Source organism: Myiozetetes cayanensis, unplaced genomic scaffold (assembly GCF_022539395.1).
Source record: "Myiozetetes cayanensis isolate MyiCay16 unplaced genomic scaffold, myiCay2020 scf96, whole genome shotgun sequence".
NCBI classification, from domain to species: Eukaryota; Metazoa; Chordata; class Aves; order Passeriformes; family Tyrannidae; genus Myiozetetes; species Myiozetetes cayanensis.
The window spans coordinates 102,380-129,592 of record NW_026088252.1 but is presented as its reverse complement, the minus strand read 5'-3'; the positions used below and the strand labels follow the sequence as shown (position 1 = coordinate 129,592).

At 44.0% G+C, this 27,213-nt stretch overlaps 1 protein-coding gene across 1 annotated transcript in view; it reads left to right on the top strand.

Annotated features, from left to right (window-relative positions):
• The window catches only part of LOC126653202 (E3 SUMO-protein ligase PIAS2-like), a gene marked incomplete at its 5' end in the record, with an annotated part of 54,790 nt that overhangs the window by 10,108 nt on the left and 17,469 nt on the right, over nucleotides 1-27,213 (top strand). The window contains 3 exon segments of the mRNA XM_050340721.1: nucleotides 6,738-6,872; nucleotides 7,030-7,036; nucleotides 19,337-19,438. Of these exon segments, the coding sequence (XP_050196678.1) occupies nucleotides 6,738-6,872; nucleotides 7,030-7,036; nucleotides 19,337-19,438 (244 nt within the window).

The following is a 27,213-nucleotide window of genomic DNA, read 5'->3' as shown; positions in this document are numbered from 1 at the left end:
AATATTAGGTATATGGTTTGTATGTTTGCTGTGTGAGATAGCCATTACAATTGTTAATCATGTTACAGCCACTGCATGGAGTAATTGTTTTAACCACCTATAGCAAACCTCATCTATTGCAGTTAACATAACAAAATATGTCAAAAACAAACCAGTGTCTGCATGAAGAATCCTCCTCCTTGGTATTCAAATTGAGTTTGACTTGATTGGTAGTAGTTCTCACTGTTTGGGCTTTTATATTTGAGATTGGTTTGAGTTCCTCCTTGTTATAAGGGAATGGTATCACCTTCTTGTGTACAAGTTTGTACACTGCTCTGCATCTGTCTGATTAGTGCAGAATTCATTGTGGAAATGAAGAACAGACACATTTTAGAGTTCCTAGCATTTGTTGATACTGAAGCGGAACAGTTAGCAGTCATATACTTGACTGGTGTCTGATGTTTAAAAACTGAGTACATAGGCAGGGCCACCTCAAGGCTTGGATAATGTCATAGTTCTGATTTTAGCAAGGAATTTTTCTTTCCCTTCCCTCTGCCGTGTGTGCTCTGTGTATAGGTCATCAGGTAGCTATCAGGTGAATAAAAGAATCGGCTCATCTACTAATGGTCAGAGATCAGTCTCCTAGGAAACAGGTAGATAAGGATCTAAAGTCTACTTTTTTTTTCTCTCGTCTTGAGGTAACGGAGGAGGAGAAATTTTAGTGGGCTGGGGTGTGGCTGGCATGCAGGTTGGGAGGAGAGGCTGGTGTGCCGGTGGGCTTGAGACCTGCTGTGAGCTGCAGATGCTGCCTGTTTGTTTTTTTTCCTGTCAGAGGGGAGTTTGCTGCTACTCTCTGCTCAGCTGTTACTGGTTGCAGGCCCTGCTTAAAGCAAATCCTAACCAGCTGAAGTTCGTGAGTTTTCTTCCATTGGGAGAACTTTCTGTTTTATTGCTGGTTTTTTCCTTCCCCTTTCCTCTCCCATTCTCCTCTCTCCTTTCCAGTGTGGGAAGGGAAGGGGAACCGAGGTTTTTTTTGGTTTTTGGTTTGTTTTTTTCTTTTTCTTTTTTTCCTTCCCTCCAGACATACTCTAGAGGGTATTGTTTTTTCCCTTCCACGTGGCAGTGACCAGGGATCCCACAGCGCCGCCTGGTGACAGGCACCTGGACATTACAAGTTCTGCACCTCCAGTGATCCAACAGTGCCACCTGGTGACTGATACAGGACATTACAAGTTCTGCATCTCCGGTGATCCAACGGCGCTCCCTGCTGACTGTGGTTGGAATTGCACCAAAAGGCACCAAAAGTTAAACTGTTCACTTCGCCTTTTGCCGGTTTATCAGTTTTGTTTCTGAAGGGGTTATTTGTGGGTATAAGAGTGTTGTTTGGTTGTTTTACTTGGTTTTTTTCTCGCGTTTCTGTTAATACACATATACCTTTTAATAAAGGGCTATTATTTCCTTTTCCATAATTTGTTTTCCTTCAATCGGAGCCTCTTAATTTTGGATTTATAATTGCTTAGAAAGAGAAGTTTGGGTCTTTTCTCCTAACCCATCCTCAGCAAAAGACCCTTGTCTCATTTAAACCAGGACAGATATATACAAAAAGGGAAAAGCACCTCATTATTCTTGAAAAATCTCTAGAATGGGTATCTCTGTACAATAGAACAGAGAAACTCTTGTGTAACCTGTTCTGAAATAGTTCTGGAAGCTATGGAAGATGGAAAAAGTAGTATTACAAAGGGTTTTTTTCAGCAGTGGGTTTGGAAAAATGCTATGTGAAGAGAGGTGTGAAACCTCTTTTTTAGAATGTCTGTCTCTACTTTGGTGTGTCAGATGTATTGTCCTGTACACTCCCTCCTGCATTTGCAACCCATGATTGCTTTTTTTGCCTCTCTTCAAATGAGACTCTTTAGCTTCTTTTCCTCCTGCTTCATTAACCATTACATCACTGTTCTTCTGTCTGTCTTCAGTGTGTTGAGGGTTTCTTCTGTATGTTTTCTAGTCAGTATTTTCTGCAAATACCAGTTATGTTCTCTGATAAACTTGAGGATTTTCACCTTTTTTATGCAGATTGTCTTCCTTTCTTTAAGCAACCAACCAAAACCAAATTGGTCTGATGTTATCTTGTGGACATCAATGTTTACTGATTCTCTGTTAATATAGTTTATGCCTTGCTATGCTGCGTTATGCTCTTCATTTTGTACGTAACATATGTCACGGTCATAGTAAAAATTGTTTGTAATCTTGGATTATTGCTTTGCTTTAGATCTAAATCCTGTCAGTTATTCCTGCACATCATGGTTCTTTAATCTGTTCAGCAGAACTTTAGGTGAGAAAGTGAATAAATGATTATTGTCTCGGAAACTTCCTTTCATCTTCTCCTTCAGTATGAGCTGAATGACAAATACGGTCTCAGTCCAAGTGCTTTTGCAAACATTTTCTGTTGATTTTTGTCACTGTCTGCATCCCTCTGGTGGTTCCTTTCTGTTGCAGGAAATGCAGGATAACTTCTTTTCCTCAAAGACCACTATTGTCCAACTCAGTAGTGTTGGTGTTAGATAATTAATCAGTGATGCCAGCCTCTATTGTCAACTTGCACAGTTCTTAAGTGAGTACTGTTCTGTCTTTCCCTGGTGTCGTGGTTTTGACTTAGGCCAGATTTTAAACACTTACTGAAAACTGTTTTCCCCCCCTCCTCCCCCTCTGTTCTTCTCTAATTTGAGGGGGAAAAAAACTCAGAGAATTCCTGAGTAGAGGTAAGTACTGGGAGATTCACTTACTAACTAATTTTCATGATAGATTCAAAGTGAATAGAACTTAAATTTATTGTTACAAATGTAAACTAAAAACTAAATTTATTGCTAACAGAATAAGAACTAAAGAGTAAAAGAATAAAACAGTCTTAAAACACAACACCTTCCTTCCACTCCCCCCTTCCCTCCATGTTCTCCCTCCTCCTCTTAGTAGCACAGGGAGATGGGAAGGGGGGAAAAGTCACAGTCAGCAGCTATTTCTGCCGCTGTTAAAATCCATCTCTTAGACAGGAACTCTTCCTAATCCATTGTCCTGGGAGGTCACTCTTCCATCAGGTGCAGAGGTCTCTCTCTCTGCATTCTGATGGTCTCCATGGGCTGCAAGGGGACAACTTGCTTCACCATTGGTCATTACCACAATTACAGAGAGTAATGGCTTTGAGTCCTTCCCCTGTTTCTTGTGGGGTCCCTCCCCACCGGATACAGTCCTTGATAGACCTCTCCGACGTTGGTCCATCCCTTGGGGTCACAGTTCTTCCATAATCTGCTGTCCCTTGGGTCACAAATGAGTTGCACTAGTGTGGGTCCCCCACAGGGCCACAAGTCCTACCCAGGGACAACTTGCTCCAGCGTAAGTTTTTCTCTCCATGGGCCACAGGTGTCCAGCAGGATTCTGTTTCATCTCAGGCCTCCCATGGAGTCTCAGTTTCCTCATGCATCCATTTGCTCCAGTGTAGGCTCCTCCATGAGTTGCGGGGGGAGGGAGATCCCTCACCCCAATAATCTTCCACAGGTGGCAGGGGTCTTGGTTTTCAATCTTTTTCCCTGCTGGAGGGGTAGAGGGAGGCCTCCCCGGGCCTCTTCCTCTCCCCTCCTGCTACACTGACCTTGGAGTCTACATTGCTATCATCTCATGTTCTCCTCTGCTCTCCTCTCCAGCTGGAATTTCCTCTGTGACACAGACTTCTCTTCCTGTGTTCTTAAATATCACAGAAACGAATATAATTGGCTAGTAGTAGGAAGTTCATCCTGGAACTGGTTATCATTGGCTTTTTCATAGAACAGCAAAAGCTTCTAGTAGCTTCTAATCAAAATCATCTCTGTGGCCTCCTATTACCAAAAATTCAGCCACTTGAACCCATTAAATTCTCCCCCCTTCGCTTCTGCAATCACATATTTAAGAATTTTAAATTCTATATTTAACACATAATTTTCCTTCACATAAACAAAAATTACAACCTATAATAAACATAATGAAAATTTCTCTTACCAATAATCAAAATAACATCACTATAATATTAAATTTCACTCTTTGTATTTTCATCACAACTCTAGCAAAAAATTCTCCACAATCATTCTAGTTTCTAACGTAGCAGCGTGGGGGACAGGGAAGGGGGGGTTAATTGTTGTTTAAGTCCATCTTTTGGCAGCCTCTATTGCCAACTTGCACAATTCTTAAGTGAGTACTGTTATGTCTTTCCCTGGTATAGCAGTTCATGTTTCTGCAGATGTCTGTAAATTATTCTTGGTTGTTTCCTTGGCTGCAGCGCTCACCAGAAACTTCAGAAAAATGCTGCCAGTGTACCAGTACTACTTCAGGTTGCGCCAACTTATGTTAACATGGTATTTCCTTGTATTCTTACAACTGTCTGTGTCCTCCTCTTATAGTGTTGCTTCTGACTTAAAAGGAGTAAATGTAGAGCCATGCATGCTAGTGTCCTGGCAAGTAACAAGGTTTTTATACATAACACACTACAGTAGGTGGTTCTCCTGTTGACTTTTCTTGTAGGCAAGACAAAATGTGAGAGTTCGAAAGGTAATTTGCTTTTCATCTCAGGGAACCGCCATAAACCACTGCAGGTCTCTTTCAAAGGTCAATATCAAATGTCAGGGAAGGTTGGAAATAACCAGATATGAAGAGCAATCATGCTTTCTGTTGATAGATTTTTCTGGCTATAACAGATGATACCTGCTTTGACTAATATGGTTCTTGAAACAAGCGTGGAAGACTGAAAGACACAAATAATGTTGACACTTGCTAGCCACTAGAATTGGCAGTTTAACTATACAGTGCTAGACCATGCTAGTTGGGATAGGTAAGCATAGTGCTCTTAACTCCTGGAAGGTTAGGAAGGGAAGGTTTTAAGTTGTTCTAGGAGTACAAGATTGAATCTGTTCTCAAGGTCATTGCAGAAGAAAACATCAAACGCTTGACTGAAATGAAGCATGTGCACTGAAGAGTCTCTATCCAAAGGAAAAAAAAAACAAACAAAAAAAGTTGGGAAAAATAAGAGAACTTGAATTCTTGCTCTCTTGAAAGCAAGGAAATTTCATTTTTAGGTTGGAGGCCAGCAGGGTTACTGTGGCTGGTACAGTATGTGGGGAAATACTCTCCTAAATACTGCAAGGATGGTGTGTTTGTCCACATAAGCTCATAAAGTCACTATAGTAGAGGAAAGACTACTACAGCAAAGCAATGGGGATATTATACCCTACAAATGGTTGCAGTTCTTATGTCTGATTAAAGAAATGGAAAATCATTCATTCTTTTAAATGTGAAATTATCAGCAGTTTCCTTTCATCTGCTGCCTAAATGTTCTGTGATAAAGTGCACATGGTACCAAGTTCCTGGTAGCTACTGGGTCACTCATCTAGGGTGAAAACCATTAAAGACAGTGATTACTCTCTGGTATACTTGGCTAATGAGTGGAAGAGGCTGTTTATTTCTGGTTTTTATTTTCAGACTTGGGGTCTTTCACAGGAACTCTTTTCCCAAGCAATAGGCTGTGAATGTGTGTGTTTCTCTGGGTAAAAAAAATATACATGTGTGTGTTTTTACAGCATATCCTTTCTGGGAGAGTTTCTTGTATAGAACAACACTGTCTTGAACTAAATAAAATCTGGCAGTCAGTTCTATGCAAGACATAGAGCTGCAATCTTTTATTGGCATCCTTCTGGCACAGGATGAATTTTTGAAATGAGTCGACTACAGACTGTCTGTATGAGCTCAGAACAGAGATTCTCAGTTCCTGTTGCAGACTGGTTTGCTTTTCATCATGACAGATAAAGGGTGAGATGAATGAGCTACAGTTAGGCTGTATGCTCCTTCACACAGCACAAGTACTTTCTGCTTACAATACACTGGAGAGTATGTACTTGCCTAGAAGCAAATGGGAACTGGATGACTCCTGATTCAATTTGCAAACATCATATAGGAAATAAAACTACAGACAAAAGTTGTCAAGGTTATTAAATTTTTCATCAAAGCTGAGCAAACAATCTTTTTTATTTTGTTTCTGCAGACAACAGCAAAGCCTATTATTCCCTGCCCATGGCGAGGGGGTTGAAACTAGATGATCTTTAGGGTCGCTTCCAACACAAACCATTCTATGATTCTATGGTCTCTTAAATACAGCTGATATTCTATGTGTAGCCCTTCTTCAGGGACCTTGACAGAGGACAGATGACAACCCATAGCTAACTGGGCTAGGTGTAGTTGATGCAAGGAAAAGCAGGCACCAAGGAGATGGGGAGCTCTTGGAACAAGACTTTATTATTTCTTAAATAGAATCATTGAAATATTTTCTGGGTGTGAAACACTGAATTAACTCTTCATGACTTGCTGTGTTTGTCACTAAGGCTGTCCTTGAGGTGTTCCACTCCCTTTCAGTGTGTGTGTGTGTGTGGGAACAGACAAAGCATCAACATTACTTTTTACTCTTTCAGTGAACTTACCAGGACCTAAACTGTGTTCTCTTTCACCTTTTCAGCATTTCTGTAAAACCACTTTAAAACCAAAAATGCCTCATAATCATGGTTGACTTATAGTGTTAGACTGTCAAAGACTGATATTTCTTAGATTGTGTTGGATTTGGTCTCCAGTCTACAGAACCTCTAGGTTTACCTGCTTCCCATAGATCTTTTTAAAACTAACAAGTCTATATCAGCAGGTTTCAGAGTACAGCAGGGAGACTTGATAAAACATTATGTCCTTTCTTCCCATAGGGATATACTCCACCACCAAAAAGTGGAATTGAACAGAAGCGACCTGGGCGCCCCTTAAATATAACATCTCTAGTTAGGTTGTCATCAGCAGTGCCAAACCAGATTTCCATTTCCTGGGCTTCTGAAACTGGAAAGGTAAATTGCATGTTCAGTAGGATGTGGGAAGTTGTCTAAATAACCACATCTAGAATTTCTTCTCCCCTGTTGCCTGATGTTGCTGACGAGACATACATCAGCAAGTGTTTAATATTAGGTGGCTGAACTTAGTGCCAGGAAACAAAATTTGCTCCAGAACTATGGTAGTTTTCAGTAACATATATAAGATTCACATACAGATGGTAAAGACTTCCTTATAGAATTCACGTTAGAAAGCCTGCTGTTAGGGATTACCTGAAATGCATGTCAAAAACACCAAACTCTTTTTGTGGTGTAAATAGTACAAAACATGACAAAATAACAAATGGAAGACCTACTCTCTTCCTTGTAGCCTGATGGTGTGAAAAATGAAATTATGTAGCCATATATTCTAAGGCATGTTTCTCAGTATCTGTTGTAATTGCCCATTGGAGAAGACTTTTTAAACTAATCATTAATCATAGTTGAAAAGAAATTGACCTTTAAAATGGCTGTGTGGTTGTTTAGAAGTACACCTATGGATTTTTTAAAGAAAGAAAGGGATTGCAAGGAATTTCTGAATTCATCTTATGTTTAAATAACTGTAGGAGCAGCCCTTCCAGCTGTTGCTAAGTTGAGAACTACTTATTCTTCTATCTGTGACTAGTTGTGTAAATGTTGTGGTTTAGGAATGGTACTCCCCAATTTAGTGCTCCCCCTAAGGTTCTACAAACCACACACTGCTGGTTCCTCGGCTTTCCCCTCCCCCTCCCATCTGCGACAGGATGGAGAGATGAATTGGAGGCACAAAAGGCAAAGATCAGGGGTTGAGATAAGAACAATTGACTGGAAACAGCAATGAGATAAGAAAACAGTAAGAGCAACATTACTAATGACAGAGAGTACAAAAAACCCAATTCACACAGAAACCCCCCTGACAATAGACAATACAGGACGGCTCCCTCTGCCATGCTTAATCAACCAGAAGGAACCCCTTCTCCCCAGAAAAGACTCCTTTCCCCTGCCCCCGGCAATCACATGAGGTGTTATAGAATAATCTCTGGGTCCTAGCTGTGCCCCCTCCCAGCTACTGCAAAAAAATTTAGCCTGTCTTGGTCAGAACCAGGACATTATCCACCCATTATGCTATATCATCTACATCATGCCCAGATACAACACCTTCCAACTATATACACATATATATATGTGTGTATATATATACACACAAACACAAGTATCATTTCCATAGTCAGTGACCGTCCCTCCAAGATGTCTGTTGAGTTCATTTAGTCCGTGATTGTGGGTTCTATCCATCCTAGATGTATTCCAGGGCAGGAGGGCTGATGTGCTGTTGGCTGGTTGCAAGCTGCATCAGGAGCTCATGACTGGTATATCTGGAGCAGTCCATCCTCATTGTCCATGGTAGTTATGGCATACAGTGGCAGTGTCATTCAGCAACCAATATCATACTGATGCCTAAAATGGAAGAAAAGAACTTTCTAGACAATATTAGTATAGCTAGAGAGCAACTCTTTAATTAAAGTACTTTAGGTACACTAAATACATAAGTTCACAATACAGCATAGGATTCCTACAATTTTATAACACTAGTTAATTACCATATCTAATGGATACATCCAACCTGAAAATTGTCTGCCCCCAGTACCTTCCTCGGGTCTGCCCCTTGGCACGCTTCCCCAGAATTGAGTTGGAGGTCTCAAGACCCCTTTCTTCTTCACCATCATCATCTTCAGTGTCACATGCCTTCTTTGGAGCTTCTCCAAGGTCTCTGGGCCATCTAGGTTTCTTTGACTACAATGATATCTTCTAGATACATGTCCCAAACAAAATGTACTCGCTAAAATCTTTTCCTTGAAAAGAACATTAAACAAAATGTGAAGAATTTTGGGAATTGATACAGAGCATGAGAAAGGGAGTTTAGTAACTGTTAACTGCTATATTAAAGTGTTAGAAACTATACAACTATATTAAAAATCTATATGCTACAAATCTTAAGAATCCTAAGGCATCAAAACAATTCAACATTACAGACTGTTCTCATCCAAAATCAAATCCCCTTGAGGTACACATCGTGTTTCCCTGTCCCTCTGCATTACCCACCAAGTGCACCCAGGTCCTTGAGCAAAGACAGTCCCATGAATGGGTTTGCTTTTGCTTGAGGCAGGACTAATCCAAACTGTTTTCCCTAACACATTCCTCATATGCACCATGGGGACTTTATCCCCTTCTACCCCTTCTATGGTACGTGGAGGTTCCCATTGGGCAGGGCCAGCTTGATTGGTAGAGCCTCTAGTATTATCTAACCAGGTGGCCTTCACTAAATGTAGGTCCCAATGTTTGAAGGTTCCATCACCCATTGATTTCAGTGTGGGTTTTAACAGTTCATTGTACCATTCAATTTTCCCAGAGGTTGGTGCATGATAGGGAATATGATATACATACTCAATACTAGCCCAGGTGTCTATGAGGTTATTTTTTAAATGAGTCCCCTTGTCCAACTCAATTCTTTCTGAGGTGCCATGTCGCCACGGGATTTGCTTTTCAAGGTCGAAGATGGTGTTCCGGGTGGTGGCATGAGGCACAGGTTCCATCTCCAGCCATCCAGTGGTTGTTTCCACCACTGTCAGCACGTAGTGCTTGCCAGGTCTCACGTATTTATATTTCAGCCATCATCCACCATACCACAGAGGCTTTACCCACTTGGCCTGCTTGATTGTAGTGCATGTTTCACAGTTATGGATAACCTTGGAGATAGCATCCATGGTTAAGTCCACCCCTTGATCACAAGCCCATCTGTAGGTTGCATCTCTTCCCTGATAACCTGAGGCATCATGGGCCCACCAAACCAGAAATAATTCACCCTTATGTTGCCAGTCCAGCTCCACCTGAGACACTCTTGGCAGCTTGATCTACCTGTCCATTTTTGCAATGTTCTTCAGTAGCTCGACTCTTGATGTATTTCACAGTCAAGTCTCCTTGGGCGGCAATTGTCTTGCCACAATTCAGTATCCCAGATGTTTTCCTTCTGTGCTGCCAATGGTCTTTTTCCATCAGTCCAGCCACCCCAACAGAGCATTTGCTACCAGCCTTAAGTCAGTGTAGAGGTAGAGCATTGGCCATTTCTCTTGTTCAGCAATATCTAAAGCCACCTGGATGACTTTCAGCTCTTCCACCTGACTCAATCCACCTTTTCCCTCAATAGCTTCTTTGACTCGCCATGTAGGACTCCATACAGCAGCTTTCCATTTTCGATGTATCCCTACAGTATGGCAGAAACCATCAGTGAAGAAAACGTGTTGCTTTTCATTTTCTGGTAGCTGATTATATGGTGGGGACTCCTCAGCATGTGTCACCTTTTTCTCCTCCTCTTCCTCTTCTGATGATAATCCAAAATTTTTGCCTTCAGGCCAGTTCGTTTTGACTTCAAGATCCCCGGGCAATTGGGGTTTCCTATTCAAGCTCACTGTCTGATCAGTGCGACCCACTTCCTCCATGTGGCATCAGTTGCATGATGTGTGGAAGGGACTTTCCCTTTGAACATCACACCAAGCACTGGCAGTCAGGATGCCAGGAGGAGCTGTGCTTCAGTGCCAATCACTTCTGAAGCACCTCAAACCCCTTCATAAGCTGCCAGTATCTCTTTTTCAGTTGGGGTGTAACAGGCCCTGGATCCTTTGTATCCCCAACTCCAGAATTCCAGGGGTTGTCCTTGAGTCTCCCCAGGTACTTTTTCCCAGAGACTCCAGGAAGGACCATTCTCCCTGTATGCAGTGTAGAGCATGTTTTTCACATCTTGTCCTGCCTGTCCTGACTGGCCCAAGGGCTACTGCATGAACAATCTCCTGTTTAATTTGTTCAAAAGCTTGTTGTTCTTCAGGACTGTTACACTCCAGATTAACTTATAAGCTGCCCAGAGTGGTTACATTTTATTTAAGACTTTTTAAAAGCCTTTTGGTTTGTTATAAACTCTAATTAACTGTCGCGGTCGAGGCGGGGAGGCGACATGGGTTTCAGGATACCAGCAGCTTTTTTATTGCAACAGTGCAGCTACCTTTATACAGTTCTGGGGTGACACATGTACACACAGCGTTGGTTTACCACTTCATAACAACTCATGATTGGACATACAGCCACATGTCCTAACACAGTAGGTTGACATTCCTCACAGGAAACCCACTGTGTCACAGTCCTACTGTCCGTGGTTAACCCTCTGCCAGGTGTAAGAAGTTCCATCTTCAGTATCTCAGTTTACTGAGAGCCCAGAACCAGCTGGACTCCCCAACAATTCCCCCTCTTTTGTATTATAGAAAATGCCAGCATCAGCTAATACAGGGCCCTTGTACTAGCGACAAGGCAATAGCAATAATACAATACAATTACACACATAGGCAAAGAATTAACCAGTCCTTCTTTCATCAGTCCACAAGAATGGTATTCCTTCTTCTCAGTGCTGAATGTCCATCAATGAGTTGTCCATGTAGCTTGTGCATGTGCAACAGGCAGGTAGAAAGCAGACTGTTGGAGGATAAGAATATTGCTCCTCAAAAGCTAGCTGAACAGACAGGTATCCTCCCCCCCCCCCTTTTTTTTTTTTTCCCATTTTTTAAATTTTTTCTATTTTTTCTATTTTTTTTCTTTTTTTATTTTTTTTTTTTATATAATTGGTAGGTTTTGACTTCTTAAAGTCTTTCAGTGCTTCAAAAAGCAGGTGTCAGGAAGTTAATAATTCCATGACTCCCCTGAAAGCAACTTTAGAAGTCCTGGTACCCATGATCTCTGCTCCAAATTAGCATTTTTGCAGGAGCAGGGCATCTAGCTTGATTCCATGTTTCTCTTTAGCAGTAACTGCCACTCTGGATGACAGAGTCATCCTCACTAGATAACATGGAACCTATTATACTCCGGTGGTTTACCTGTTCTAGACAGGTGTCTCCAAAAGATCTGGGCCGGCCCCCTGCGACTTTCTTGTCGTTTTTAAAATCTACACCAGAGTTCCCGCCTCCAACAGCTCTCTCGGAGCTGTCTCTCTCCATCCTTGTTCAGGATGTGAAAACCTTCTAGATTGCTTCAGGAGGTACTAATGTAAGTTACAAGCAAAGTAACAAAAAAGGCGAAGCTAAACCGTAGCTGAAATGTTGCCTTTGAGCAGCCCAGAGTTGATAAACGGCGGTTGCCGGAATACGAGATTTCGCAAGAGTCCGAGCCAAGCGGGGGAGTGCGGCAAACAGCAGTTTGCCTGCCCCACAGCTATGAGAGTAACGAAGGCAGGGTCGTTCGGAACAAACAGCACTGCTGAATCAGGGCACGTTCGGGGTGCGGTCTCAGCTGCTCCACGCACAGTCAGGGATGTCCGGTGATAGTGGAGGGACGCGAACCGGGCACGGAGTGGACTGGGGTGCTGCACGGAACTGGGATGTCAGGAGCGAGGGCTACGCAGTTTACGTACAGACAGTACGCAGGTCGCGTATGCAGCCACGCAGTGTCCGTAGGGCTGCAGCTGGAACGCGGAGTGAGATAACGAATACTCCAGCGGGGGGAGCGGGGAAGCCCTGCGGGAAGGTTGGGAGCGGAGCGAGATTACGAATGCTCCGAGGTAGAACGGGGCAGCGCGGCAGGAGGGTTGATAATGGACCCCTCAGTAACTTACGTAGCCGTGAAAAAGTCTCAGCAGCAGCGAGAAAGTTCTCAGTAGTAGTGAAAGGCAGCTCAGCAGCGTGTGATCTCTCGGGCTGAGAAGCGGTGAAACGAAGGGGTCAGCGGCCGCCTGATTCTCCCGGTAGCAGCTTCTCGAGGTCCTGCCCGAGCAATTCTTCATTTGCTTCTTGTCGTCGAGTTCTCTTCTATCTTCCTTCGCAATCACGTCGGGAGTTCACCATATGTCGCAGTCGAGGCGGGGAGGCGACATGGGTTTCAGGATACCAGCAGCTTTTTTATTGCAACAGTGCAACTACCTTTATACAGTTCTGGGGTGACACATGTACACACAGCATTGGGTTACCACTTCATAACAACTCATGATTGGACATACAGCCACATGTCCTAACACAATAGGCTGACATTCCTCACAGGAAACCCACTGTGTCACAGTCCTACTGTCCGTGGTTAACCCTCTGCCAGGTGTAAGAAGTTCCATCTGCAGTATCTCAGTTTACTGAGAGCCCAGAACCAACTGGGCTCCCCAACAATTAACGTCTGGAGAAAGAGTCACACACTCATCTCTAAGATAAATTCTTTTTAATTTGGGAAGAAAAATAATGTATTTTGGCAAAAGGTTTTAACAGGAGTGAAATACAACCAAGAAGAGGCATTTTACAAAAAAATACAGCATAAAAACCCATTCCACTGGAAACACCCACTACAAGCAATCAGTATACTAGCTTTAGTAAAACACAATTCATTGGTTTTAAGTTACCTGCAAGAGAAGGAAAGGAGTAAAACTAGAAAACATTAAAAGAGTAAAGAAAGAGAAAAGAAAGAGAGGAGGAGAGAGAGAAAGGAGGAGAATGGTTGCTCACAAGATTCAATGATTTACATGGTACTGGCTGGAGAGGAAGAAAAGAAGAGAGTAGAGAGAGATCACATGGAGTCTCATGTATTTATACAGTTTAGTTTTCCCTCCCAGACAGGATATCTGGTCAGTGCCTTCCAGGCCAGAGTGAGGTGTGCTATAGCCAACCAGAAGCTGCAGGGGCATGGTGTGGGCAGGCTACCAGGCACAGTCTACCTTGACTGACACCCCAGCTGCATGGTCTTCAGTGATGCCATGTGCTTTCAGCAGGCGTAATGTGCAGGCCTTACCATGTCCTTGTAGATCTAGGCCCAGCCTTTCCCCACATGCACACACACACTCACAGTGAGTTGGTTCCGACCCATATCAATAATTCAGTGAGATTCGAATCCAGTATCTCTCAAGGACCCCACTTAAAATCATTCTTCTTCCATGTCACATGATAGAGAGGGCTTACAATCTGACTGCAATGTGTAATATACATCCTCCAAAAACCCACAGTGCCTAGGAAAGCCTGTGTTTCTTTCTTGCTGGTTGGTGGGGACATAGCTGCTATTTTGTTGACCATTTCCATTGGAATCTGACAATGTCCATCTTGCTATTTTACTCCTAAAAACTGAATTTCCTGGGCAAGTCCCTTGACCTTACTTTGCTTGACAGCAAAACTGGCCTTTAGGAGGATTTGGATTATTTTCTCCCCTTTATTGAAAACTTCCTCTGCTGTGTTGCCCTACACGATGATGTCATCAATGTACTGCAAGTGTTCTGGAGCCTCACCCTTTTCCATGTCAAATAATGGGCCTGTGTTTCCACCCCTGGGGCAGTCAGTTCTGGGTGTACTAGATGCCCCTCCTTGTGAAAGCAAACTGTGGCCTGCACTCTGCTTCCAAAGGAATAGAGAAAAATGCATTAGCAATGTCAATGGACTTATATTGGCCATATAGGACTAATAAAAGGTGAGTGTTGCTGACCACTCCCTGGCTCTCCAGTTCACGAATCATCTCATGAGTTGGTGTCGTGGAGTCTTGGTTGGTGCGGTATTGTTGACAGTGCACTGTTGTGGTAGCAATTGCTACCTGTTGTTCTTCAGTCCTCAACAGTCTCACAGTAGAAGGGTCCTCTGAGAGACCAGGCAAGGTATTCAGCTGTCTAATTTTCTCTGTCTCCACAGTAGCTATTCCAAAAGCCCAATGATGCCCTTTTGGGTCTTTGAAATACCACAGGAGAGGGTAATCTATGCCAAGGATGCACAGGGCCTCTGGGTCAGTCACAGTGGGATGTTTTTTCCATGTGTTCCCAGTCAGTCTCACTTCAGCTTCCAGTACAGGCAGATGTTGGGATCCCTCTGTCGCCTCAGAAGTAGAGATGGATTCTGCCCCTACATATCTTGATGGCATCAGGGTACATTGTGTGCCAGTGTCAACTAAAGCCTTGTACTCTTGTGGGTCTGATTTTCCAGACCATTGGATCCACACAGTCCAGTAGATCTTATTGTCCCTTTCCTTCACCTGGTTGGAGGCAGGGTCCCTCTAGTTTTGGCCATAGTACTCATTGCTCACTTTTTGTAAATATGAACTGGAAGTCCCTTTAAGAGGACTGGAAGTAACATCATCCCTTCTATTCTGTATGAGTACCTGTTCACTGGAAACAGGAGCGGCATTTATCCTCAAAGAATTTCCTGTGTGTCGGGGCCTTAGCAATTCTGCATGATTATTCTGAGTTCTGAAAAGGTCAGGAGGTAACAGTAAGATAAATAAGAAACAGCTTGCTGCTGCAGGAATGCAGGAGTCAGCAGAAACAGGATGGGAAAAACAGTGATAACGGAAACGGTATGCAAATGTGGTCTTCAAAACCACAAATCGGTGGGTTACCTAGGGCGCGTGGACAGCACGTGCTGACCAATCGTGATGGTGTGCTGTGCTCGTGTTCGCGTGGACAGGACTCAGAATAATATAAATTGTACAGCTTAACAATAATAAAACTGGATTCGAACTTGCATCTTGTGGATGTGTGTGTGGTTCTTTCCCGCTCGCTTGCCTGCCTGCAGCACCTGTGGTGGTCCTTCTTCCTCTCAACTGATGTACCCATGCTGCTAGGGCAGAGGTGGGTTTTCCATCCCACTTTCTCATGTCCTCTCTGTGGTCATGCAGGTAAAACTACAGGTTACCTCATGGTGTGTACGCTCTCTCTTGAGCAGGGGAGAGCTTGCTTCCAGTAGCAGAGATTCTGGTTTGTACTGGAGGGGCATGGGACATTTCCTCTCTAATTTGCCCTAGTTTTTCATGTCTGTCCACAGCCTTGGACAGTCTTTCCACAGCTGAGGTGGAGTTGCTTTGCTTCACTACCATCTAGTTTCATATTGTGGGCAGCAATATCCCAACATTGGAGCAGCCAGGTCACCAGGGGCTCACTTGACTGGCAGCTGAAATCTTTTCATATATCTCACAGTTCACCTGGGGATGGGGATCAGGTGATTATCTCTGGTCCTGCCTCTTCCTCCTGTTGTGAGGTCCCTCCTTCCTCTTCATCCCTTACTAGGCAAAGTGCTTTTGTCTTGCATTTCTTCTTCTGTATAGGGGCAACTGCTACCAACATGGGTTGTTCCTCTGGTTCAGCTGCAGTTTGAGTAGCCATGGTGCCTTTTGGTCTCCTTTCCTCCTTCTCCCCCTGAGGGTGCTGTCTAGTAATGAGCAATGTCTGATAAATAGTATCCAGTGCCCAGCACACTGCAATAAGTTGCTCCTCTCTGGAGGAGCATTTTTCTTTCAAATATTCTGTCACTTTATCAAGGTCCTTCAGGGACCTTGTTGTTCAGGGTTGAACTTTCAAAACGTTGGAGCAGAGAATTTACCTATTAGCTGGCCCATTTTCCCCCACTTTCCATGCCACTCATGACTATTCCCTCTCACGGCAGATCTCTGAAAGACCTCCCTAGAAATCTCTTTCTTGACTCTAAATATGGTGTAGACTGCACTGAGGAGACCTGGCAGACTTAGCAACAAGAACATGCTTTCCTTAACATCCAAGGGGAATTCAAAATTCTCAAAAGGTGTTGTAACAGGCCTGAAGGAGGAAAAGGAGTTGAAAAGCTGGGGAAAATCATCCTCCCCCATTTTTCCCACAGACTGGGCATGATTATGAATGGACTCCCAAAGGTAACACCCAAGCTAAGGGTAAGAGAGCAACACTGAATACACATTCCAAATGACCCTTATTCCCTTGATGTCTTAAACTCATATCACGCAGTACAGCAACAAAGCCATCCTGATCCCTCTCCCTGCTCTGAAAAAGAACATCACAAGAATCACATATGGGAATATATACCGGGTTAGGTACCACACCCACATGAACAGACCAAGCAACATTGTGATCGGTGACTCTGTGTCTAATACAACAAATGATTGGATCAAATTTGTTTCTAACCCGCTCTGGGCAGATCTGTTGTTATCTTAACCCTTTGATCCTTACGTTGGGCACCCAATAAGGCTGTTGTGGTTTAGCAGTGGTACTCCCCAGTTTAGTGCTCTCCCTGAGACTTTCCAAACCACAGGCTGCTCACTGGCTCCCATGCTTTCCCCTGCCCCTCTGCCCTGAGGCAGGCTGGAGAGGAGAATTGGAAGCACAAAAGGTAAAGATCAGGAGTTGAGATAAGAACAATTGACTGGAAACAGCAGTAAGATAAGAAAACTAACAGTAACAGCAACAATACTAATGTCAGAAATGCCCCTGACAATAGACAAGACTGGATGGCTCCCTCTGCCTTGCTAATCAACCGGAAGGAGCCCCTTCTCCCCAGAAGAGACTCCCTTTCCCCCTTGGCAATTACTTGAGGTGGTATAGAATAACTTCTGGGTCCTAGCTGTGCCCCGTATTGCAAAGATTAACCCTGTCCTGGCCAGAAACAGGACAGTAAATCCTTCTGGATTCAATTATCCAAATAGCTTACATCTTTTTTTCTTCAAAATAAAATCTGGAATAGAGACACCAAATGTTTCAAAGTGAGACTCCAGTATAAGCTTTTGTAAACTAATAAAATTTTAAAAAGAAATTGGAGAGAAACCTTATGTTCAGAAATAAATGAAGGGCAGTGCTGACAGCAAAGGTGGTTTTTTTTTCCTAAAACAGAGGTGGAGGGAAAGAGAGGCTGTTTCTTCCCAATTGGAAAGCACAAAAATCCTAAAATTGCTACAATGCTGTGTGTGGTCTTGTCCTCTCCCCCTGACCCCTCCTTTCTTCCTCCACTGTATCTGCCAAAACATATTGTCACAGAATCAAATGAATTGTAAGTCGTCCCAGCATTACTCCTTTACCTGAGAGGTAGAACAACTTTTTTGGTTTAATGTTGGTGCCAGAACTCATGTAGCAGCCATCACTGGGGGGCTAGTGTGGAGTATCAGCAGGCTCACATGGTAAGGGCTTATTGGAATGGGCTTGACTGATAGTGGAGGGCTGCTGAGCAAAGGATGCATTAGCCCCTCAGCAGTGGTCAGACTTGAGCCTGTAACATTCTTTCTGTAGGCAGTGTATTGTCATTCTTTAAGGAAAAAAACAAACAAAACCCCACATTTTTCTTCGTGGTGTCTCATGCATGTAGATCACTTTATCTGTTCATCTAGGTAAGAGTTGTTTTTCTTCAGGTGGTTAAGGAGGAGCAGGGCAGTAGGTGTTCTTGTTTAAAATTCTTGTACACTACCCAGACAGTATAGGAGTCATAGGAAGGTGGCTGGCAGGTAGTGGAAATAAGAGATTGCAGATTGTGTTCATTATACATATGAAACCATTATTATTCTGCAGTAGTAGGACTTGCAGAATTTTCTCTTCATTAGTGACTTGAAGAGAGAGTGAATGCTGAACAACAGAAGTTGGCAAGAGGTATGAATTAGGGAAGAGTAGTAAATGCTGAGGAATGGGACCAGCCTTAGTGGAGTGGACATAGTATTGAAATAAAGACAAGATAAAATACAATAAAAATTTAGTTATATTAGTAAAATTTACCTATATTAAATGTGACTTTGCAAAATTGTAACTACTTGAAAGAAGGTTGCTGCCCAAACTGTGGGCAATTAAGATAAAGCTAACTTACATAAACAAAAGGGACTGTCAGGGAAGGCAGGAAGGGCTTCTAGCAGGGAGCATTGCAAGGGAGACAGAAGAGGGGTGGGGGAAACCTAAGCTGTTTGAAGTGATAAAACTTTATGTAACTACTCTATAGTAGTAAGAATAGGAGTTAGGTAACAAAATGTCTATTTAGATAAGGCAGACATTGTAAAGAGTGTACATGATAGATAATTCTGAAACTCACTCCTTCAAATGTATAAAAAGTTGTTGTGTTCCTTTACTCGGTGGAATGCACGGGGGGGGGGGGGGCAAGCCCCCCTGCATCTCCCTGGTCGTAATAAAAGTGTGCTTTACATATAGTTCAAGGATTTCTTTGAATCAGTATAACAAGGATTGGTTTAAAAATGCAGAGCAAGCTAAAGAAAGTGTACAAAGAAATTGGTGCAGTTATGTGCCTTTAGAAGGTGTTGTGTTTGCACCTGAAAGACCATCATCTTTTGTTGTGTGATTGTCTCTGAGCTCCCTATTAACAAGTTGACATATAAAAAAGGGATGAATTTAGAGAAATGTGAGAAGTTCTTAAAGACTGTATGTATGAGATGTGTCACTATGTAAATCATCTTTCCAAGAAAAGAGCCTAGATTGTCTCTTGGTTGTGGAATTATTTTTCCTAGTTAAGTCATAACTGGAGTAGGACAATTGGACTTGATTGGTAGGAGAATTCTGGCAGAGTATTCGACTCTTTCACAGTCATCTGTCAATGCTTTTCATAACTATTAAGCAAAAAAGTATCACGTGTGGGTTTTTTTGCTGTATGCTACAACTAGTGTAAGTATATGTTGTCATAGTGGAAGTATTGTATGAAATCAACATTAATCTTTGATCACTCTTTTTGTAGAATTACTCCATGTCTTTCTCGTTCGTCAGCTCACTTCAGCTATGGTTTTGCAGAGGTTAAAAATGAAAGGTATCAGAAAGCCTGATCATTCCAGAGCACTAAGTCAGTCTAATTAATTTGCCTGTCTATACTTTCTGAGGGTGGTTGGTGGCTCTTTAAAACTAGAATTGGTAATACTTAAAGAATTTGCAGCATTTTGAGAAGCAAGTCAATGCCCAGAGTATCAAAGGTTCCCTTTACTGTTGCGGAGGTATCACAGACTTTTTCAGTGAGGGTCCCTGTGCTGGTAGGGAGCACACCATCCGAAATGTTTTTTATGGGAATACCATGAGCACCACTTACTGTGGTGGGCTGTGAGGTGCAGGTAGATGTCCTAAATTCTTTTCACTTGCATGTGATGCTGATTGTACCTCACTCACTGATAATTATTTTATCTCTTCACATGTTGGGTTTGTTATAAGTTAGTATAAGAACTTAGACAACTCAATTCCAATTAAACAATGATAAATTTATTAAGTGTCGGGGGTGGAGCAATGGAGGCCTACAAAGAATGGAGACAGATACAGAAAGGCTACGAAGAAACCTCGGAGGAAGAAATCGATCTAGAGGTGCTTTGACAGCTGCAACTGCAGGAAGCGCCTGAGATCCAGTGATAAGACGCCGCTTCCACAGACCCCTGCAGGACCCCCCTATCTGTGCCCCTCACCATTCCTTCCCTTCCTTCCCTAACTCCCAAATCTCCCTATATGGCTGGACATATCCCTGCAGCCAATCCCTCCATTTTCCCTTATCTCTGACCCTTAGGATTCGTGCCCCTGGCAAGAATCCCACCCTTGTTCGAGACCCTTCTATGTACCTCTCTATATAAACTGACACCTTGTTTTAATAAAGGGCCATTTTGTGAGTCACCTATCTGGGGGCTCGTCTCCTATACAAGATGTGTGCGAGGGTCTTTCGCGGAGACAAACCCCACCCGCGATAAATGGCGCTCAACGCGGTCAGAACTCCCCTTTCTTATATTAAGAAAGGTCTCTGATTCACCTGAGCTAGTGGTGCCGTTTGATTTTCAGAGTCAAACCCACCCCACGACCCTGCCTCACTCAAGCGATCCGTGGACTCCCGGTCCACACAGTCTCACGTCGCTGCTGCTGCGAGAAAAAAAACCCCGGTCCGAGCGACCCCCCCGCTTGGAGCTGCCGCCGCCGCCGCCGCCGCTGCCGAAACAGCCGGTCGCCAACCCCGCGCCCAGCGCCGCGGACGCGCCCCGTTCCACCCGTGTTCGGACCACCACCACCCCATCCTGGGAGACGCAGCTGCAGCCCCGCTCCAGTCCGACAGCGACCAGAGCACCCCGTGAGATAGCGAGTGAGGTATCCAAACCTTTTTTATTTTTAATAATGGGAAATAAGCTCTCTAATTCGGAAAAGCAGTTTTATGAACGCATGAAAACTATAGTACTTGCAGAGGGACTTCCACTTGATAAAAAATCCCTCGAAGCCTTAACTAAATGGATTTCCAAACATAAACTCCTCTCTTCAGAGTTATTAACTCACCAGCAATGGTTTCAACTTGGGGAAACATTATCAGACGCCTTCGAACGGGGCAATCAAGCGGCTGGACTGTCCCTTATATCGTGGCGTTTAATTTACCCCCATTTAAAAAAACAAAAGAAAAACGGAGACAGCAACCTTTCTCTTCCGTTCAAAAATCCCGCGGAAACTAAAAAACCCCGCCCACCGTGCTCCCAACATGGCGCCGAGGGCTGCACCCCCACCCTTAACCGCGCGAAAAAACTAACCACACCCCCACCCCGGGATGACGTCAGCGCGCAATATGATTCCAGCCCTAGCTCCACCCCCCCTCCTTCCCCACGACCGCGCAGCCTCGGCTTTTCCGAGGGGAGGGGCCAGAGCTGACGTGTTACCAACTGCGCCGACTCCCCGGATGTAAACATCCGCAAAAATGGCTGCGCCCATGAATCCCGTGCTGCGAGTAAAAAACCTGCAACAACACACACCCCAGCCTGTAGCAACGCAGGCTGTGACTCCCCTACCGCAGACAATAAGTGGCAGGGTCCGAGAAAGCAGGCAGAAGAGGCAGGGGACCTAGAACTTATGAAAGTTTTCCCGGTTTTCCGAGACGATAACCAGGAACGACAATGGGAACCTGTCCCATATCCTATCCTACGGGACACAAAAAAAGCGGTTACAGACTATGGTTTAAACTCTCCTTTTGTCTCTGGAATGCTAGATTCCTTATTCGCAGCATACACCCTGACCCCAACTGACATTCGGGTAATTACAAAGGGGATTTTAAACCTAATGCAATATTCCCTCTTTGAACAAGAGTGGAAAAAACTTATAAGGCAATATGCTGAGAACTCACACCATGCACTACAAGTGCCTGTGGAAGACTTAATTAATGAATTCTACGGGGAGGGTCCATACTCCTCTACCAGGATGCAAACACGGATACGATTCAGCAGGCTAGATAAAACGAAAAGCCTGGCTCTAGAAGCCATCAAGGCTGTGACAGAGGCCACCACCACTTCTCCTTCCTTTGCACACATACAACAAGGCCTTAAAGAACCCTTTTATGACTTTGCCACTAGACTGATGGAAGCAATAGCTCGGCAAGTGAAACCTTTAGAAGCCCAAGATGCTCTGTTTATCCGATTAGCTATAGAACAGGCCAATCAAGATTGTCAGCCTGTTCTCCGTTCACTGGTGAACCCCACACCCATGTCCATGATACAGGCCTGCAAGGACATTGGCTCAAGCAAATATGAAAGCAAAATAATAGCAGATGCATTAATTGAAGCCGAACCAGTACGGGTACAAGCCATCACAGAAGCAATCATGGCAGCAGAGAGAGCTAATAGTGTGTGCTACAAATGCCACCAGCCAGGACACTTTGCACGAGACTGTCCTAACCCAAATCCTAGCCCCAAGTCTCCTAGGACCCTGTGTCCCAAATGCAAGAAGGGATATCACTGGGCATGCTTCTGCCGCTCCACTTTCACCAAGGACGGGGAGCCCATCCGGGCCAAGGGAGGAGGAACCACCGGCCAAACCTATAACCGGCAGCCACACCATAACATCCAGGGAAACAGGCGATAGAGCGTGAAGGACCACGCGATGACCCCAAGAGTCCTGAACCTCCATCCACTAATGACTTGCCAGAAATCCTTTTATTTCCCACAGACAACATAATCCTAGAGACTCTCGACATCATAACAGTCTCTGTTCGTCCAAACCAAATCCTAAACAAAAATGACAAATTCCTACTGACTACACACTTAGAATGCCGTGACAAAGGGATAACTGTTGTCCCAGAAATACTGTCTAACCTGAGTCCACATAATGGTCAGTCTTCGCGAGCGAAGATCTGGGGAAGGTCTTTACACCTTCCAGCCTGCGCATTGGATTTTTTAGGTGAGACACAGTGTGCGCGGAACTGAGCCCACCCTTTAATCCTAAGGTTCATCTGCCGGGGCCAAGCGAGCTTGGACGGTGGCAGTGAGGTCCTTAGGACGTAGGTGGGTTGCCTTTAAAGGCTAACGAGCCCCACCTGCCCAGGAGTGGCCCTGACCGGGAATCGAACCCGGGTCTCCACGGTGATAGCGCGGCGCCTTTACCACTAGACCACCAGGGGCTCCTCCTGAGTCCACATACTCTAACCATAAATGTCCAAGCCTCTTCTCTTCCAGCTCGACTGTACACCGATGTTCCACTAGCTCGACTGCAGCCTCTGCAACGCCTGGAGAACTGCGCCCGAGGACACCACCCAATGGTAAACTGGGCCAAACAAATTTCTCACAACTGGCCCATGCTAACATGTCGCCTTTATTCTCCAACAGCGAACCAAGAAATCACTGTTAGTGGAATGCTGGATACTGGAGCAGATATGACAATTATAACATCAAAACACTGGCCTACGCACTGGACCACAACAAAAAGCGACACAGACATCACAGGTATAGGCGGTCCACAGACTCCCATACAAAGTCAAGACATCATTCAGGTAACCAACCCTGAAAACCAAGTGGCTACCACCAAGCCATACATTTTAAACCTCCCCTTTACCCTATGGGGAAGAGACATTCTGGACCAATGGGGTGTTTCCCTCACCTCAAATTTGTCCTAGAGGCCACTGGACACAGCCAGCCAATTCACCTGGATTGGGTTCCCTCCTCCCCAATCTGGGTAGACCAGTGGCCAGTTAGAGGAGAAAGACTCTCCATCTTACAAGACTTAGTTCACGAACAATTACAACTGGGCCACATCACTCCATCTAACAGCCCCTGGAATTCTCCCATCTTTTGCATCAAAAAATCCTCAGGTAAATGGAGGCTACTCCATGACCTCCGAGCAATTAATGCCGTCATCAAGCCAATGGGAGCCTTGCAACCAGGGATGCCTTCAGCAGCCATGATCCCAAAAGACTGGCCCATTGTTATTATTGACATCCAAGATTGTTTTTTCTCTATTCTCTTACATCCTGCAGACCAAGAGAAATTTGCTTTTTCCCTTCCAACACTGAACGTGGCAGAGCCTCTCCGACGTTATCAATGGGCCTGCCTACGTAGCAAAGAACACTCAGGAGTTTTTGGCCTTGTGGGGCGTGGAACACTGCACTGGTATTCCTCACTCTCCCACAGGACAGGCAATTGTTGAGAGAGCTCACCAGACACTCAAATCCATGTTGAAGAGGCAGAAACGAAAGAGCAGTGGCCTCTCCCCACACGAGTGTCTGCAAAAAGCCATGTACGTCCTCAACTTCCTCAACAGGATTGAGGACGGGCAGGCACCAGTTTTTAAACACTTTACCAGAACAAACTCTGTTCCTATTCAAAAAGCCAAAGTACTTTTCAAAGACTTGTTTTCTGACAAATGGTTAGGGCCTTTCCCCATCATAACCTGGGGAAGAGGTCATGCATGCATACTTACTGATACAGGTCCAAGATGGGTCCCTTCCAGAAGGATCAAGCCCTTCCTAGAGGACTCCAAACAATCCTGATTCTCCACCTCTTTGTTCCATCATGGACTACCTCAACCTTCTCAATTCCAGACTGGATGCAGCGACCAGCAGAAAACGTCTGGATTACCCTAGCCAAAGCCACCAACACTGATACAATGTGCCTTTCCCTCGACAGCGTGAGTCATCCATTTAAAAGCTGTCTCGTGGGTATTCCTGACTGGAACGGGTTTATCCAAAACACTTCCCTCGTAGATAATCTCCTTCCTTCCTCAAACACTATTTCCCAAACCCTCCTGCGTCTAGGTACCCTAGACACTGATCCCCAAGAATTAGATCTTTTAGGCTCATCTGTAACTACCATTTGCCTTAGATTTAAACCCACTACTAATCGCCTTACCCTAAAACCTAACCTATCCCCCATCTCCTCCATCTATACTAACACCACCGCATGGTGCAATAACTCCAAACCTTACCCTCTTCCTACTGAACGTTTCTCTAAACCCACAAAACTGCCTTCCACCTACTTTCTTATCTGTGGAAATAGAAAGTGGCAAGGCATCCCAAAAAACCCAGTGGGAGGGCCATGTACCATTGGAAAACTTACTCTGTACAACCCAGTTAAATTGCAAATAATCAGGAACCAAATTTCTGACAAACCCAAAACCATTCGAAGTAAAAGATCCTTTATTGTAATGCGTACCAAACCTAGACCACTTCCAATCGATGAGGACGCTAAACCACCGGCACGCAAGGCCCCTCAAAACAATCCAGCAAAGGTGGATGAACTAAACATCCATGTCCCACCAGATTGTGACCCCAAATTTCAAATTTGGTCCCACACTCAGAGATTTTGGGCCAGCTTCCCTTTTGCCAACATTGGTGCAGCCAAAGCCCTCTCCACTCTAGCCCACATGGCCTGCTGGATGGCCAAAGAAGCCAATGCCACTTCTCTTGCCATTGAAAGCCTACTAGCAGACACCTTAAAAATCAAGGAAGCTACCCTCCAGAATAGAGTAGCCATTGACTTTTTACTTCTTGCCCACGGCCACGGTTGCAAAGAATTTGAAGGGCTGTGTTGTCTGAACTTCTCAGACCACTCTGAGAGTGTGTACCAAAGCATCCACACTCTGAAACAACTTGTTAGTGACATCACCATAAACCAAGACAAGGGTTTTTCAGGTCTCTTTAGTTGGTTCCACTTTCCTTCCCTTTCTGACTGGGTCAACAAGGTTGTTAAAGGAATCGCTTTATTTCTAATTATCACTTTCTCCGTCCTTGTCTTCCTTCCCTGTCTAATTTTTTGTGTTAAAAAATCCATGACTAAAAGTTTTTCCCAAGCTTTCCCAGTCCTCAAAAACAGAAAAGGGGGAGATGTCGGGGGTGGAGCAATGGAGGCCTACAAAGAATGGAGACAGATACAGAAAGGCTACAAAGAAACCTCGGAGGAAGAAATCGATCTAGAGGTGCTTTGACAGCTGCAACTGCAGGAAGCGCCTGAGATCCAGCGATAAGACGCCGCTTCCACAGACCCCTGCAGGACCCCCCTATCTGTGCCCCTCACCATTACTTCCCTTCCTTCCCTAACTCCCAAATCTCCCTATATGGCTGGACATATCCCTGCAGCCAATCCCTCCATTTTCCCTTATCTCTGACCCTTAGGATTCGTGCCCCTGGCAAGAATCCCACCCTTGTTCGAGACCCTTCGATGTACCTCTCTATATAAACTGAAACCTTGTTTTAATAAAGGGCCATTTTGTGAGTCACCTATCTGGGGGCTCGTCTCCTATACAAGATGTGCACGAGGGTCTATCGCGGGGACAAACCCCACCCGCGATAATTAAGCAAGCGATAATAAAGCAAAGCAGCGCTGGGTGGCCTGGAGGGCAAGTACCCCGCAGAGGCACACACCCCTATGTAGTAAATGTCCCCTTTTTATACATTTTCAAGTCCCGGATTTTGAATGCGATTGCTTTATGGCTTCAGTTCGTGGGTCATTGTTAAGTGGTCATCTGGCATTTGTCAAAGATGAAAGGTGCAATTCTTATCAGTTGTAAATTTTACCGATACTGATACTTGTTTGTTTAGCAAGTTGTCTGCAATTATTTTTACTGACACTTGCTTGATTAACAGGATGTCCATGAAACTTATCTTGTTGAATTATAACAAAAGTTCTTTATTCCCTCATACGCATAAGATTTTATGAACAAAGTTAACCCTTCTATTACAATTCCTCCATTTTTTTTTTTTAAATAATGGTAATAAATTGTATTAAAATACATGGTTTAAACGTTAGTCTTAAAATTAATAAAATAAGAGGTTTTGTAATAGTTGACAACAGAGTGATTAACCAAGGTGAATAGTTAAACATAGATTATTATTTAAAGGGTTGATGATTATTAGTTATTTTTGTGTTTGCTTTTGTTATTGGCATACTGAGTACATAACAATACAGAAATGTCTACTTCTAAATTATTGGTGGAGACCTTGAGGAAGCATAATTAAGGCTTAATTTTTGTTTGCTTGTTTGTTTGGCTTTGTCCTTTTTATTTTACAGAGTGTTAGTTTTTAGTTCAGGTTTATTGAGAGGCTTGTCATATGCTTACGCATCCACCTCTAGTACGTCTCTGCCTCCCTTCACCTAACTCCGTGGCATGGAGTAGCAAGGTATTCTGTAATCTTCTCGGCAGCAGTCGTATTCTTCAGGGTTTATATGGCCTCTAAGTTTAAGATGTTTTGAAGGAAAAAAAAACACACTCCCAAAGTATTACAGACAAAGTACTTCAATCATTATTGTTTGTTCTTTTTACTTTAAAGGGTAGAATAAAATTTTTTCCTTAGGTGTGTGATGGTTTTGATCTAGGCCTTCCTGGTAACCAGTTTGTAACCAAGGAAGTGGC